The 13910-nt window shown below is 41.7% G+C and overlaps 2 protein-coding genes across 3 annotated transcripts; both read right to left on the reverse strand.

Moving 5' to 3' along the window:
- Positions 1-132: 132 nt before the first annotated feature.
- On the reverse strand, positions 133-2890 carry LOC129594871 (uncharacterized). The gene is made up of 6 exons (XM_055491725.1): positions 2874-2890; positions 2803-2816; positions 2356-2499; positions 1506-2057; positions 790-1056; positions 133-474 (listed from the first exon to the last, which is right to left on the reverse strand). Exons 1-6 carry the CDS (start codon positions 2888-2890, stop codon positions 431-433), a joined length of 1038 nt encoding a protein of 345 aa, XP_055347700.1. The 3' UTR covers positions 133-430.
- On the reverse strand, positions 2107-13040 carry LOC129594829 (uncharacterized). Of its 2 annotated transcripts, none has more exons than XM_055491661.1 (20): positions 12776-13040; positions 11101-11184; positions 10805-11011; positions 10625-10723; positions 10337-10372; positions 10177-10251; positions 8768-8823; positions 7907-8117; positions 7670-7843; positions 5992-6516; positions 5394-5525; positions 4945-5121; positions 4547-4630; positions 4314-4481; positions 4157-4225; positions 3866-3979; positions 3638-3697; positions 3296-3376; positions 3122-3188; positions 2107-2499 (listed from the first exon to the last, which is right to left on the reverse strand). In XM_055491661.1, exons 1-19 carry the CDS (start codon positions 13032-13034, stop codon positions 3160-3162), a joined length of 2640 nt encoding a protein of 879 aa, XP_055347636.1. In that variant the 5' UTR covers positions 13035-13040; the 3' UTR covers positions 2107-2499; positions 3122-3159. The 2 variants fall into 2 exon arrangements, with proteins under 2 accessions (XP_055347636.1, XP_055347635.1); XM_055491660.1 differs by lacking the exon at positions 2107-2499 and adding an exon at positions 2730-2816.
- Positions 13041-13910: the final 870 nt, after the last annotated feature.

Consider the following 13910-nt stretch of genomic DNA (forward strand, 5'->3'; position numbering starts at 1 on the left):
ATATCTATATATATCTATATATATCTATATATAGCGCTTAATATCCGCTTAATATCCGATAAATAATCGATTTTTAAATTACCGGCGCTTAATATCCTGATAAATTCCAGTTTTTTCGCGGCGACGGTCCTCTTAAAACGTGCTTTTATTGAACATTTCCGCAATCGCGTATAAAATGCGTAAGACGCGCTAAGAAAACGGGCAATTCGATCGAAAAAACGCGGACTTCAGAAAGGCATTTCAGAAAGGAGTAACTAATGGAAAAAAATCCCGCAGAATCCCAACAAATGTACAAAATTACAAACAACCGCAGTGCCTCAACATTTTTCAAACGATTCAAGCAAAATGCAACGCAGTTTTAAAAACGGCCACTGCACAAAGTATTCACATCCATAAATAACTTAATCAACAGACAAAAAAATGCATCCTATCACTTGTGACTGGCGGCGCGGGAAATCTTGGGCTGACTCGTACCTAAAAATAACCGAAATGTCATCACTTGTTGTCGTCAATAAAACCAAAATCATAATGCTTTATAAAACCGAACAGACGGTAAATAATTTGGATTTATAATTCAGAAATAATTCGGAATAATTATATTCAGAATTAAGCATAAATTTCGGATACCGGATTTCTGATCAAATTTATAACATAAATAACCATTTACAATAAACAATTAGTCGACCACAACTACGCTGAGGATTTATATACTGCACCCCCAAAAGCGGAAATACCGGTTTGAATTAATTAAAGTTTTCGATCATAAAAATCGGAGCGACAATTTCTTACCCGCCGAATCGACACTCTGGCCGCGTTTCGTGCGTATATTGGCCACGTGCATCTTCTCCACCGCCGCCTGTTTGGCTCGGCGGGGCGGAGCGCGGCGCTGCGCCGGCGGCTCTTCCTCGGGTTTCTTCGCCACAGACGCCGTGCGACCGCGGCGACGCTGCTTCACTTCCGCCTCCGCATGGGCCGTCGCCGCTGGGCCCACCGGCTGCGACAAGGAAATCAACTGCGCCGGCTGACGTTTTCCCTTCACTTTACTGCCGGAATGACCTAGAAAAAACGTACAGAAATAAAAAAAATTGGCAAAAAAATAACAAAACACATTCCGAACTCTAAACCGCAGAGTACTAGCACGAACAATATAATGTACCAAATTAACGATTTCCATTCAAAATTAATTAAATTAATGCCGAATTTGTCAATACACAAACATGAAATCAAGCCGTCACTTCTTTCAAAACTTTCTCCACTCTTTTATCCTAAATCACTCATAGTTTTATCAAAGAACACAGTTTTTTAGTAATCTTTACTCATCTGCTTTAGGCCTAATTTTAATAAAATCTTCCAATATAGCATTTTAAATAAAATTAAAACATAAATTTTTATCGGATTCTAATTCATAATTAATTTTCTTATACACGTCATTTTAAACGAGTACGGCCTTGAAAGAATTTTTGCTGCTACAGTTTAACAATAAGGTAGATCATTTCGCTGCTTACTGCGCGGAATGGGCACCGGTTTGGGCGAACTGGAGCTGGACGCCGTCTGCGGCTGCGTATCCTCGAACATATCCTTCTCTTCCTCCACCGCCTCCGGAATACTGGGCAGCCCAATCTCCTCCGACTGACTGCGTGACAGCGACGCTTCACTCCCCGACGCGCCCATCATCAGCGAACCGGCGTCGCTGGGCGCCAGCGAGCCCGGCTCACTGGCCTGCGTCTCCTCCGACACCAGCGTCGCGTCCATCGCCGCATCCACCACCGACTCCGGCCGGCTGTCGCCCACTTCCGCTTCGCTGTGGAAACGTCCTCCTCCTGTTGTCGTCATCTCCTCGGGAGTTTCGCTGATGACTTCCGGTGTGTCCTGCGATGGATCATCCGCCATAATCTCCTCGGGTGTATCAGTGATGATCTCTGTCGTGTCAAGCGGCGAATCTTCCGTCGTAATCTCCACGGGGACATCGCTGATGATTTCCGTCGTGTCAAGCGGCGATTCCTCCACATCATTGCCTGCGTTCAACATCTCCGCTAAGGTAGGTTTATCCTGAATTACTATACAGAAAGAATGTCGTGATTATTCCGCACTACGTGCTTCTGAAATTAATCAATTCCATACCAAATTAAACCAGAATAAAACCGGTACACTTTTTAATTTAAATTCCAAACATACATATCACTCGTATATGACACACTTATGACTATACACACATGCCGTGACATGCGACCATTACTTTACAATTACATAAAATGTCGTACATTTTTTTTCACATCACGCTGATTCCATCCATTCAATAACAATTAATTCTATTATTTCCACACATTTTTACGGAAGAATTATAGGGAATTTTACCAGTATTATCAAGCTCAATAAGATCAGGACAGGAGCGGAGAATCGCGAGATCAGGATCAGGTGAGCCGAAGACGTGCGGACCAAAGTCCACACCGGACTTCGGTGTCTGGCTAAAATCCACGGGAGCACCGATCAGCTCGCCAGCTGCAGAAAAAGAAACAATTATTACTAAACGAAACACAATACAGAAATTAAATGCCAATTAAAAACCACAAATCGCACTGCAAATTAAAACAGGCAATACCAAGCAACCAATAAAAAAGAAAAAATTACAAAATAATGATATTTAGCGTAAAGATAAATACATCTGGACCCACGTTCTCAATTCAAAGACAAAATTTCCCGTAAATGAAGAAACAAAAGGTGCGGCATACCGTAAAGAGGCGTACTGAACCGAAAAACAGGACCCTCTTCCACATCCCGCAACCGAACACCCAGGGGGGTTGCCGGAGCAGCCGGAGCTGCGAAATCAAACAGCCATTCGTAAGCCCAAATAGATTCCCAACAACAAAACTAACCAAAAAGGTTCGCACATGCTCGTAAAAAATTATATAATAAATTAAAACAGCGCCATCCAAAACTCCACCCAAAATTCCACGCAGTACGTAAGCCGAGAGGCAATATGCAAAATAAATTTTAAACAAGTGCAAAAATAATAAAACACGTAACTGTTTTGAACAAATTTGAAATTTCTCAAGCTCAGCGAAACGAAATTTAATTCATGCGTGCACCGTTGTCAGAAAAAAAACGGATGGTGAAAATGTACCTTGTGATAACGTGGTTCCACTGGCCGCCGCATCATCCTCAATAACCCACGCTGTCATTATCATCCTCTGCGAGAGTAAGTCGTCAAATCGAACTGCCGCTTATTTTGCAAAATATTCACACGTAAAACCTAATCGAGATTCGAAAATACAGTGTACTAAATGCTATCACACACCTTCAGAAGATTCCGAATCCGACTTATCCGAGTACTCAACAGCATTATCATCACTGCTATCCGAATCACTTTCCGAATCATCTAGGAAGATCGCGAAAAAGACGAGATTAAAACGTCGCGTCTATGCAACATTACAGACCAAATTATAACTCAGACAATTCTGAAAATCGTTCATTCCATTTCAAATTAAGTTTGTGTGTGTACATTTCTGTGTGTGCTTAATTAACTTTGTGTGTGCTTAATTAATCTACTGCTGCAAAATTTCCAGATAGATAACTGACAAATGGAAGAAAAATACAAGTACTAATTCGACGAAGTGTTTGCCAGGTTTATCTTCTTCACCTTGGTGGGCAAATATTTCCGTCACCTCTTCCACCAGAGTAACACTGACCACCCCTTCATCTAGCGTGAGGAAAAAACAAATCAGCAGAATGCCACGTAAAATTGACCGATGAGTGGCTAAGAAGAAACGCCTTACTACTGTTTAAAGATCATATAAACTGGATTTTGGAATTACTGTATAACATCCTCTCAATTCTTTTAAAAATCAAATGAATTTATTTTGCGCACCTTTTCGTCCGACAGTGCTTCCTTCCGATCCGGTGGTCTCTTCGTCTTCAATCACGTAATAACCTTCCGTCGGGACGTCGCCACCCGCAGTACTCACGCTTTCCACCGACATTTCTACAATGTCACACTTACCGTCAGCATTAGTAAAAACACAGCTCGTATAGCCTGCAAAACTTACTTTTATCTAAAAATTTTACCAAATGGATACCACTAATCGTTAATGCAAAAATCAAAAATGGAAAATTAATGCACAAAAAAATACTAAATGATTAAACCAAAGAGCTAACTCACTTTCGGATTCTTCGTCATCATCCCTTTCTTCCAGCATCACTTCGTCCGTCTCGATAACCTCCACATTTCCTAAAGGAAGAACCATTTGCACAACATTCCGTTCAAACATTTTCCGGTACAATGCTTCACCAATTCCGCTTGAATTTTCAGCGCATACCCAGTTCTTCTTCCATGGCTTCTTCCGGCGCCTCATCCGTCGCATCAGCTGGCTGTTGTAAGTCCGGCTGGGCTGATTGATTGAGCAACTCCGCCGCTTCCAACTCTTCCATCGCAATCGTAGCATTGTTGCCAGATTTCTCCTCGTCCGTTGGTTCAACCAGTTCACCTTTAAAATTACAAATTAATGATGCACAATCAATCTCGACTGCATCAGCGCAATTTCAGTAATACCTGCAATCTCATCATCTTCGTCCAGAGAACGATCATCACGTGGCACTTCCGCCAGCCCGCTTTCCACACCAGTACTCTCCCCCACTACAAAACACAGAACCAACAAAAGATAACAATTATAAACCAATTTTTCATGTACGACAATTTAATCTAATTTACTGCTCAATTTTTGCTCGGAATTTTTCACATAAATACCGTACACTGAGAAATACGGTGCCCGAATGTATTTTATCACGATTATTTGGGCGCATATGAAGAAATGCATATAAAATAGCATTGAACAAATCTCACACATTCCGTCCTGTAAAACTATATTTATTTAAAACTAAACCTAAATTTCATTGCTGATTTATGTCAGAAAATTTATCAATGCCAAAAAAAAACGAAATAATTCTTACTTGAATCGTCTTCGATAAATTCTTCCTCTTGTTCCAGTTGCTCCTCTTCTTCCTGTTGTTGGGCGCGCATGGCTTCAATAAGGGCGTTGTTGGAGTTCTTACAATAGCCCAACAATGTCTCCAATGAGCACCCGGAATCCCGCAGAGGATACGAATAAACCACCGTGTCTTTCTTTTCTACAACAACCAACAAAACCATCGATGCAATACTCTAAAACCAATTATGGTAACTACAAAATTACAGACCAAACATCGACAGTAAAACGCTTCCTAAGTCTCACCGTAAGAAAATTTCACATTTCCAATTTTAAGTGAAAAAGCAGTTTTAAGCACAGCCACAGTGCATGCAACCATAATATTCAAGCAATAAGAATTATAAGCACTTTGCAATAATAGTGACAGAAATATTCTGTATATAAAGGTAACAACAATTTCACTTAGCCATTTACCTGGCTCCACATAGACGAACGGCTTGCAAAACCGCGGAAAATACTCGGGATTTAACGGGCGTGGTCCGTGGTCCACTGGCTTAGGACGATCTTGAGGACGCACATAACCCGCTGGACGATAGCGCCATGGCCCTTAAAAAACGCAAAAACTAATATTCCATTACTTCTAATTGTAAGCCATACAAAATTTAACTGCATTCACACGACCGATTGCGAACTGATTTAATTGCACTGATCCATGACCGATGCAACAAATTCTATACCAGCACTCCCAAAGAGCCATAACACTACGACATCCGCTCTCAGAACTGACCTTACCTTTCAACTTGTCAGGAACAAATAAAAGAATGTACAGTAAACAAACCAAATGCACTATTTTTCTTATAAACTGAACAGACTACGACATATCTAACAAAATGTTATCATTAAATACAATAATTCAATTCACCCTCGGTCTATTTACTCTGAGCAGCTTCGACAAAACAAAAATTAATCAAGCAACGAAAATGTTCATAAAGGCGGCGCAAATCACAATAAGGCACTCCCACTAAAATTCTCAACACACTATAAATGCAATTAAGCTATATAAGGCGCTTACTGTTCGTTTTCCCATTTTCCAGTTTCTCCTCGTCCTTCTCTTCCACACTCTGCAATTCGTTAACTAACGCGGACACCATCGGCAGCCCATTCTCCACTCCGGCCTTTTTCCCTCCCAAAACCGTCGGCAATCGCGGTGACTTGCCCAAACCGGCACTGAAGCGCAGTCCCAGCGGTCCAGGGGTGGCGGGACGAGCGGGGCGGGCGAATTCCTCGGTCGCGGTGTTATTCGGCGTTCCAGAGGATCCGCCCTGCATGGAGAGCAGAACGTGGGCGGCTTCCGTGCGCGGCGAGAGAAGGTCCAAGGTGGACGGGCGGGTGTCGGCGCCCGGTGTTTTTTGGGGCGTGATCACAGGAGAATCATCGCTGGACGGGAAATGCAGCTGGCGCGGTTGGAAGAAGGGACTGCTGCTGTCGCTGGTGTCACTGTCGGTGGAGACACGCGGCAGACGGAAGGGCGAGCATTCTGGTTTGGCCAGATCACGAAAGTTCCACGAACGGTTGGCATCCGCTTTATTGGGAATTACTTAAAGAAATACGAAAGTAGTCACAGCGCAATCAAAAACTAATATGCGTACGCCAAAAAAAAGGTGTCCTTCCCAAGAGAATCTCACGAAAGCATCTAGAAGAGTTTGATTGAAAAATCCAGATCAAGTTTAAAAAAGCAACAAAACAAGACGGAAATATGTCCACCAAAACCAGCCAAAACTACGCGTATAACATTCGGATACACCGTAATGACCATAATTCCCAAAAATAAATACAGAAAAATTTCAAGAATTCTTCTGCGCATTTAGAGAAGAATTGTCAACAACTTCCGATTATTAAGGGATTTGGCCCGGTACATAGCACCAAGTTCGTGTACATCCAGGGGAACTTTCGCTGTTGCACGCTCTCAAACACTTTTTTGCATTGCTTTATGGTATTTTGTAGCCAGAAGAACTGTATACCTAGGTGAAAAAACCGTGTGCGCGCGCAACATCCGGTTGCGAAGTTATGAGGATATCAAAATTCCAAAAAGTTTAAATGCATTCAGGTGTACCAAAAGTCTCATTATGGACTGATCCTTTTCAAATTTTGCGCGTAAATGCACATTACCATGAAGATCGTTTTGACACGGACCCAGACTTCTACGATTTTTTTCGAATTTTAAAATGAATTTTAAAATTTTTGAAATTCATTTTAAAATTTGAAAAACATGCTGGAACAGTGGATCCGTGTCAAAACGATCTTCATGGTCATGTGCATTTACCTGCAAAGTTCGAAGGGGATCGGTCAATAATGAGACTTTTGGTACACCTGAATGCATTTAAACTTTTTGGAATTTTGATATCCTCATAACTTCGCAACCGGATGTTGCGCGCGAAAACGGATTTCACGCCTATGTGCACCAATCATTTGGCCATACAATATCAAAAAGCAACCCAAAAAAGTGTTTGAAAGTGCGCGAAAGCGAATATTCCCGTCAGTGTACACGCTTATTAGTGCTATGTACCGGGCCAAATCCCTTAAGTAACCCAGTAATCGTAACAAAACAGACTGGTAAAGTGTGCGTGCGTACAAAATTTGTTCTATCCATTACTGTCTAGACGAGAGTTGAGGAAAAATAAAGCATAACAATAACAGCATACATAACCAAAGCAGCGTAAACGCATTAATAATAATTATCCACTGCTTACCGCGAATATACGGAGTCTTGTTGAACCGGACGCGATTCTTATCCGGCGACCCGTAGCTCTGCACCCGCGACGGCGACAGAATCCCCTTCAACTGGCCTTTCTCATCCTGCTCAGCTTCCGCATGGGATGACGGCGAATTCAACGGAGTGCCAAAGGTATCCGACGTCATGGTAACTGCAAACGTCCACTCCGTGTTTATTACATAATCTGCCTGCACAATTGCCACACAATCCCTACCATCCGCGAACGACATCCCGGAATCACCGCCGCGCATCTCCTCGCAGCGCAAACCCGTTCCCGAAGTGTCCAGCTCCGTCCAGTTGGCGCGCTCGGCATCCGTGACGCGTGCCCAGTGATCGACACTCTCGGGTTCCTCGCTGTCGCGCACATCGGTACTGGCGCGGTCCGTCTCGCGATTCCATAGTTTTCCAATCCACTGAAAGGTTTTCTACAACACACAGATATCAGGGAAACTCCAAAACAACAAATACACTGGCAAAAAACAAAAACAGCGGAAATCTTATCAAAGTAAGGTGAAAATCAAACTCTCAACCATTCTTCACATTACTTCACGGATTTATTCGTTCGAAACCGTTTGAAATGCTATAACAAATTATTTGACAAATTCAATTTAAAAAATAAGTTATTCAATGTCTACACAATACGCAAAATTAACTGAAATTCAACGGAATTAATTTGTAATTAAACGGTGAACCTCAACGAAACGCAAACCATTTCCAGCACTTGTGCTAGTTTTTACACTCAAATCAGGGAAAATTTCTGGAAAAATTATCAAAAATAACTATTAGATAAATATAAATATACCATAATTTTCGTTTTATTTCAAAAAATAATTTCATTTCATTTTATAATAATTTGAAAATCGCTTCAGAACTCAGAAAACTGTTTGAACTTCAACCCTGCACTTCGAAGACTCAGAAGACCTCCAGTTCCCATGCCAAAAATACGAAACATATAATTAACTTTCAGGTTCAGTTTTTTTCAATCGAAACCATTTCCAAATTGCCTGAAAACTGTTTCTATTTCCACTCGAAATCAAAAGACTTGGAGAACCTGGAGAAAACTCTAACCACTCACCTTCCCGACATCCAGCAGGGTGTTGCCCTTCTCGCTGGCATCTCCTCCGGTATTTCCTGTAAAATACTGATTGGAGGGTTGCAAGGGAAGCGCAGTGGTACGGGACTGCGGCGGGGCGCGCAGACAGCGTCGTTTAGCAGGTCGCTGTTGCTGCTGCTGTGCGCTCTCCGCGTCTGCGTTGGTTGCTAGCGGCCGGTGCGCCAGCAGTTTGGCCGTGATGGCCGCATCTTCCGGATCAGAATCATCGCCCGATTCATCGTCCGTGAAGGGAGCGGTGTGGGGCGGGGGACTTGGCGAGTGTTCACGTTTCATACTCGTTTTAAACATGATTTTAGAAGTGATGGTAAATTCCTTGATCTCGTCGCAAGCTGGTGCAGTCAACACAACTCAATAGAATACTCTAAACTGTTTCAGATCTTGTTGAATTTTAACAGATGAGACGGCATGCGTTCACGATGAAATCAGAATAAGAAAATTTTTTGAAAGATTATTTATAAGTATCCAAAAACTAAAATAACCTGATAATGCCAAATCGAAAATTTAAAAACAACTGAGTTGTTACTGACTATGTTACAACTCGGTTTTCCAGTGCTTTCAGGTTCGAACGTTGGTTGTTTCCTGTTCGTGCGTGCACCAGCGAGCAGTGCATTTCGCTCGCACAGCGGCGATGCGCTGATGCGCACAACCGAAGGAAAGAGCGCTTGGTTATTGTACTGCACAGTGCACCCTGATTGCTTACAAGTTACCGCTGCACTCAGTCAGCTTTCGAAATTTAGAAACGATTACATATTTCAATAAAATATGTTAATATTAACAGAAAAATTAAATGTAAATTTCCAATATGTATTGGATAAGCCATCAGCCATTATCGACAATCAAATAAGCCGAACAGGAGAAGCAATAAAAGCTCAACAAAGCAAACGAAATTTACGAACGTATTTATATACGAGACGGAATTTCAAAGAAAATTTAAAAATTAACAAATCTGCGAAACATTTGGAAACCAAGTATGTACCGGTAGATCGGAAATTTTCGTTGTTTGAGACCGTTGACTTTCGTCTTACGCTGTTGTACACTGCCCGACACCGACGACTAAAATTGTGAAACTCACAAGCTGCACGTGATCATTTTTTCACAGATGCAGAAAGTATATAGATATGAATTTCGGAGGTGATCGGGCGATGATCGGTTTGTTTACTACTTACTTGTGGAGTTTCGGTACAATTGTCTACATACGTGCAGTCGCGGTAGATTTTAGTCATTTTACTGCATAATTGCATAAATTAATAAGTCTGCTTATAATTAGCCGATAATCCGCGAAAAAAGTTATGCGAACTGCATTGATGTACACTGTACAGTGCAAATTTCTACATCCGGCAATTTTACTACAAGCGTGTTTTATACCATACTTGCATAATCCATAGCCATCCAGATGTCGGCTTCTTCGTACGCAAATTCAGAAGTTACAACATCATCCAGGGAGCCTGTTGATAAGTGAAGACTTCCACCAACCGATTGTGAATTAACGGTATTTTAATTTATTATTTGCGGTATAAGTAACTCACGTACCTTCGAAATCCACGGCCATGTCGTCGAATTCCGGCACTACAGATACATACGTAGATATAGCCACACAGACAACAATAAAATCACACGGCATCAGGCACCTTCACGCGCTCAACATCAATGTACGGCTAAAATCTTGTTTTCCATGTATAGGACAAAATCAGCATTCGAACATGATATACAGACAACTGAATACAGCTTACAACCAAAATACAGTATACTGTACAATATTATTAATTGCAACAAGCAAAAATACCTTTATTAGATTAAAGACAACATCACAAATCTTACCAGCCACATCCCAGCTGTTATCAGCAATCGAGCATTTTGCCAACTTGGAAACTAACTCCAGCAAAACTGGGGCTGGCAACAACGGATAAGGGCACTTATCTGCGGGCAGGTACATTTAATTAAGCACAGTAACAGAATTAGTAATAAGTAACATTCAGACAATTAGTAAAAAACGCCCACTTTTGATGCCTAGAGCCAGGCGTAATCCCCGAATGACCGCCTGCAAATCACTTCGCGGATGCCGCTGTCGCACAGTGATGGTGCTTCCAGGACGGGCGGATTTCACTTTGGTGGGTGATTGCCGCACGATGCGACCGAAACATGCGGGAACTGCCGGGCCACGGGTGCATTTTTGATCACCTGGTTTGCGCAGTTTTCGATCAGCCGCTGATACAAAACAAATTTGTGTTCACCACCAAAGGTGCTGCTTAAAAGTATTGTTAATCCACGACACAAAAATGAACTTTAAGGATTACCGCGCGCATAGGGAAACTTGCTGAATTGCACGCGCTTTTCAGTGTATGACCTTTGGACTGCGGAGGGCGGCGATGCCGATGATCCTGTCAGGCATGATCAATCGTTAAACTCAATAACAAAACAATATACTGTCAACTGGCAAATAAGCTACTAGCTTACTTAATTTATAACAACACCACTTGTTTACCAATGTAGTGACTTTAACGTATGCAGTATAACACTGTCATGACTCAAATCAGATTATCGCAGCCAAACCTATAATGTACGAGTACATCAGCTTCTTCAGCTATCGCATGATCATTTTTGTGAATTTTGTCGGCATTCATTAATCTTAAACCGGGACTGGAGCACATAGAATCTATGTAGATTTTAGTACAGAACTTAATTTATATGTATCGATTTCTGTTGTATAGCGAAACTACGTAGATCGAAACAGAATTTGTTAGTATCAGTACCTTGCCGCGAAAACAATTTTCTTCCGTTTTTTTGGAATTACTGAATTACTCTACATTCCTACCGACAACAACCATTTCTGTTAGTAATACCCTGCGAAACTCCAGCGTCGCCAATTAATCACCACAAAACCAAAATACTCGTAAATCATACAATCAACCGTGAAGTTATGGCTTAACGTTTAAACGCTGCTGATTTTTGTGCGTATTCTTCAACGGGATCTAATTGCCAGTTGTTGTTTTCGGCCGTTTGACTATCCATACGAGTATATTAGGATATCTCTGAAATTTAGCAGCTGATTGCAACCTCAACCAAAAACAAATTAACTGCAACACTACTTTTGCATCTACGGTGTCGCTCTCGCCAGTCGCCAAGGAAGATTCTGTACAGCGATGTGGTAAGTTGTAACCGACCAATTTTCTAGCCAACCGGAAAACTGGAAATCTTTGGTGACTCAACCATCGCGCTCTGCACGTCAGGTCACAACGGCGCCGAGCTGGCTGGCTAACTTTTCTTTGCCAAAGGCGGCTTCGAGCAACCAACTTTTTATAACCAACAAGCGATCATTTGAGTACGAGACAGGAACATCTTATCTATCGCGCGATCGCCAAAAGCGCTTGCCAATACATATTGCGTACACAATGGAAAGGCTATTCCGCCAACGGAGCGAAAACATTTATTGGCCGTAGATTGCTATCTGCTCCTGCTTCGATCGAGCGCACGTCTACGTAGATGGTGAATAATTTCACACAACCATCATTATGGATGTACGTAAATGATTTAGTACGTAAATGATTATTTTACTCCGGTAAATCCGCATAATATTTCATCATTTTGAGCATTTTCTCAAAAAATAGTAACCGATTGCATTACTAGCAAATTTTTCAATGCAGCTGATAGAAAAACAAGGAACGTCCGGTGGTTTATCGACGTGCAATGCTTCTAATAATAATTACTAAAATGAAAAACATTATTAAGATTAATAAAAATTATTAGCAAATTATTAGAAAGGTAATTTTACAGCTACAAGAATCAGGAATAATGCTGCCACACTATGTAGAAAAAGGCAGTCAATAAAGGTTACCAATATGACGAAACAGGGTTTCGACATTCCCAGCAGAAATTAAAAATTCGGAATTAATACGTAACATACAATTAGTACGGCAAACGATAAAACTCATTGAAATAACTAACCACACGTGATAAAAGATGATGACTCACCAGCAGCAAGCATCGAGGACCTTTGGAATGCGGGTGCGTGGTCTAAAGGTCTCAGGCCGCCCCACTGCCATTCCTGCTGTCCTCCACCAATTTGTATCTGCAGCTGTGGCACGGCGGTCACGACAGGCTGGCTAGCTTTACTCCTGGATGCGGATGCAGGAATGCGGATGTTCCGGCGTTTGGGAAATCGGCGCATCGCCATCCGGAGTCGGGCTGCGCGGCTTGGACGTGACGGCCGCGTCGTCAGCGTCTGAATCATCCGCCTCACGCTTGGCCATGATACGGGTGATGACTCTGATGAGTAAGGGAATAAAAAATCGAAAATTTAAAAAAATAAAAATTTCAAACCAATGTTAAAAAACAAAAAAAACTTCCTGTTTAAACTCAAACGAAATAATTAACAAAATAAAAAGACGAACGACCGCGATGGTCCGACGGAATGCTGTTGCGGTCTATTCACGCGATTAAGTACAGTATGTTCAGTTCTGTTAAGTTGGGCTGGGCAATCGCTGCGTCGGCTGTATCAATGCGAATTTTAAAATTCTCCTTCTCCATTCAGCAGCCTCTCTGCGCTGAGCCATGTCTCTCTGTCACCTAGCTGGACAAGGCGGGCTCAGTCAGCCGGCCGCCACCATTGGCTGACAGTGTGTGCGCTAGCTTCCGCCTCTGGATTAAGTACGAGGTACTTATGGAAATAACCGGTTTTCATCACAAGATTTTTTCCTTTCTACAAAAAATTTTAACACCCGCAATTATACGCTGTCAAATTTTTCGCATTTCTCGCTCGGTATTCAGCCAGCATCTCCCATTTATTTCGTTCAAGTTTAGTTCAATCGAAATAATCCTAACGATTTTGGTTGCTTTTCGTTTTGTTTAATTAAAAAAAATTGCTTAAAATTTTGCTTAATTTTAATTTTTAATAAATTTATTGATAGTTTTCTGTTGCGCTGGCTTATTTTCGCGAAAGTTGTAATTTTGTTATGTTCGTTCATTTCTAATACTTTCAATTCATAATTTTAGATCCATGATCTGTACATCTGGTTATAGATTTCCTGACAATTATGCTATTCGATGATACCGATAACTGGCGATAAACATTTTCACTCTCCATCTACACCAAGAAAACTATACAAGA

This window comes from Paramacrobiotus metropolitanus, unplaced genomic scaffold (assembly GCF_019649055.1).
Source record: "Paramacrobiotus metropolitanus isolate TYO unplaced genomic scaffold, Prichtersi_v1.0 Parri_scaffold0000072, whole genome shotgun sequence".
NCBI classification, from domain to species: domain Eukaryota; kingdom Metazoa; phylum Tardigrada; class Eutardigrada; order Parachela; family Macrobiotidae; genus Paramacrobiotus; species Paramacrobiotus metropolitanus.

Bases quoted from the DNA above. Each gene is read 5' to 3' on its own strand.
- LOC129594871 (XM_055491725.1), bottom strand. The intron at 2,058-2,355 runs GTAAAATTCCCT...CTTTCTGTATAG, and splicing joins TATTGAGCTTGATAATACTG to TAATTCAGGATAAACCTACC. The intron at 475-789 runs GTAAGAAATTGT...GGTTATTTTTAG, and splicing joins CCAGAGTGTCGATTCGGCGG to GTACGAGTCAGCCCAAGATT.
- LOC129594829 (XM_055491661.1), bottom strand. From the start codon at position 13,034: ATGATTCAGACGCTGACGACGCGGCCGTCACGTCCAAGCCGCGCAGCC. The intron at 5,122-5,393 runs GTAAATGGCTAA...TGGTTGTTGTAG, and splicing joins GTTCGTCTATGTGGAGCCAG to AAAAGAAAGACACGGTGGTT. The intron at 3,377-3,637 runs GTGAAGAAGATA...CGATCTTCCTAG, and splicing joins GGAAATATTTGCCCACCAAG to ATGATTCGGAAAGTGATTCG.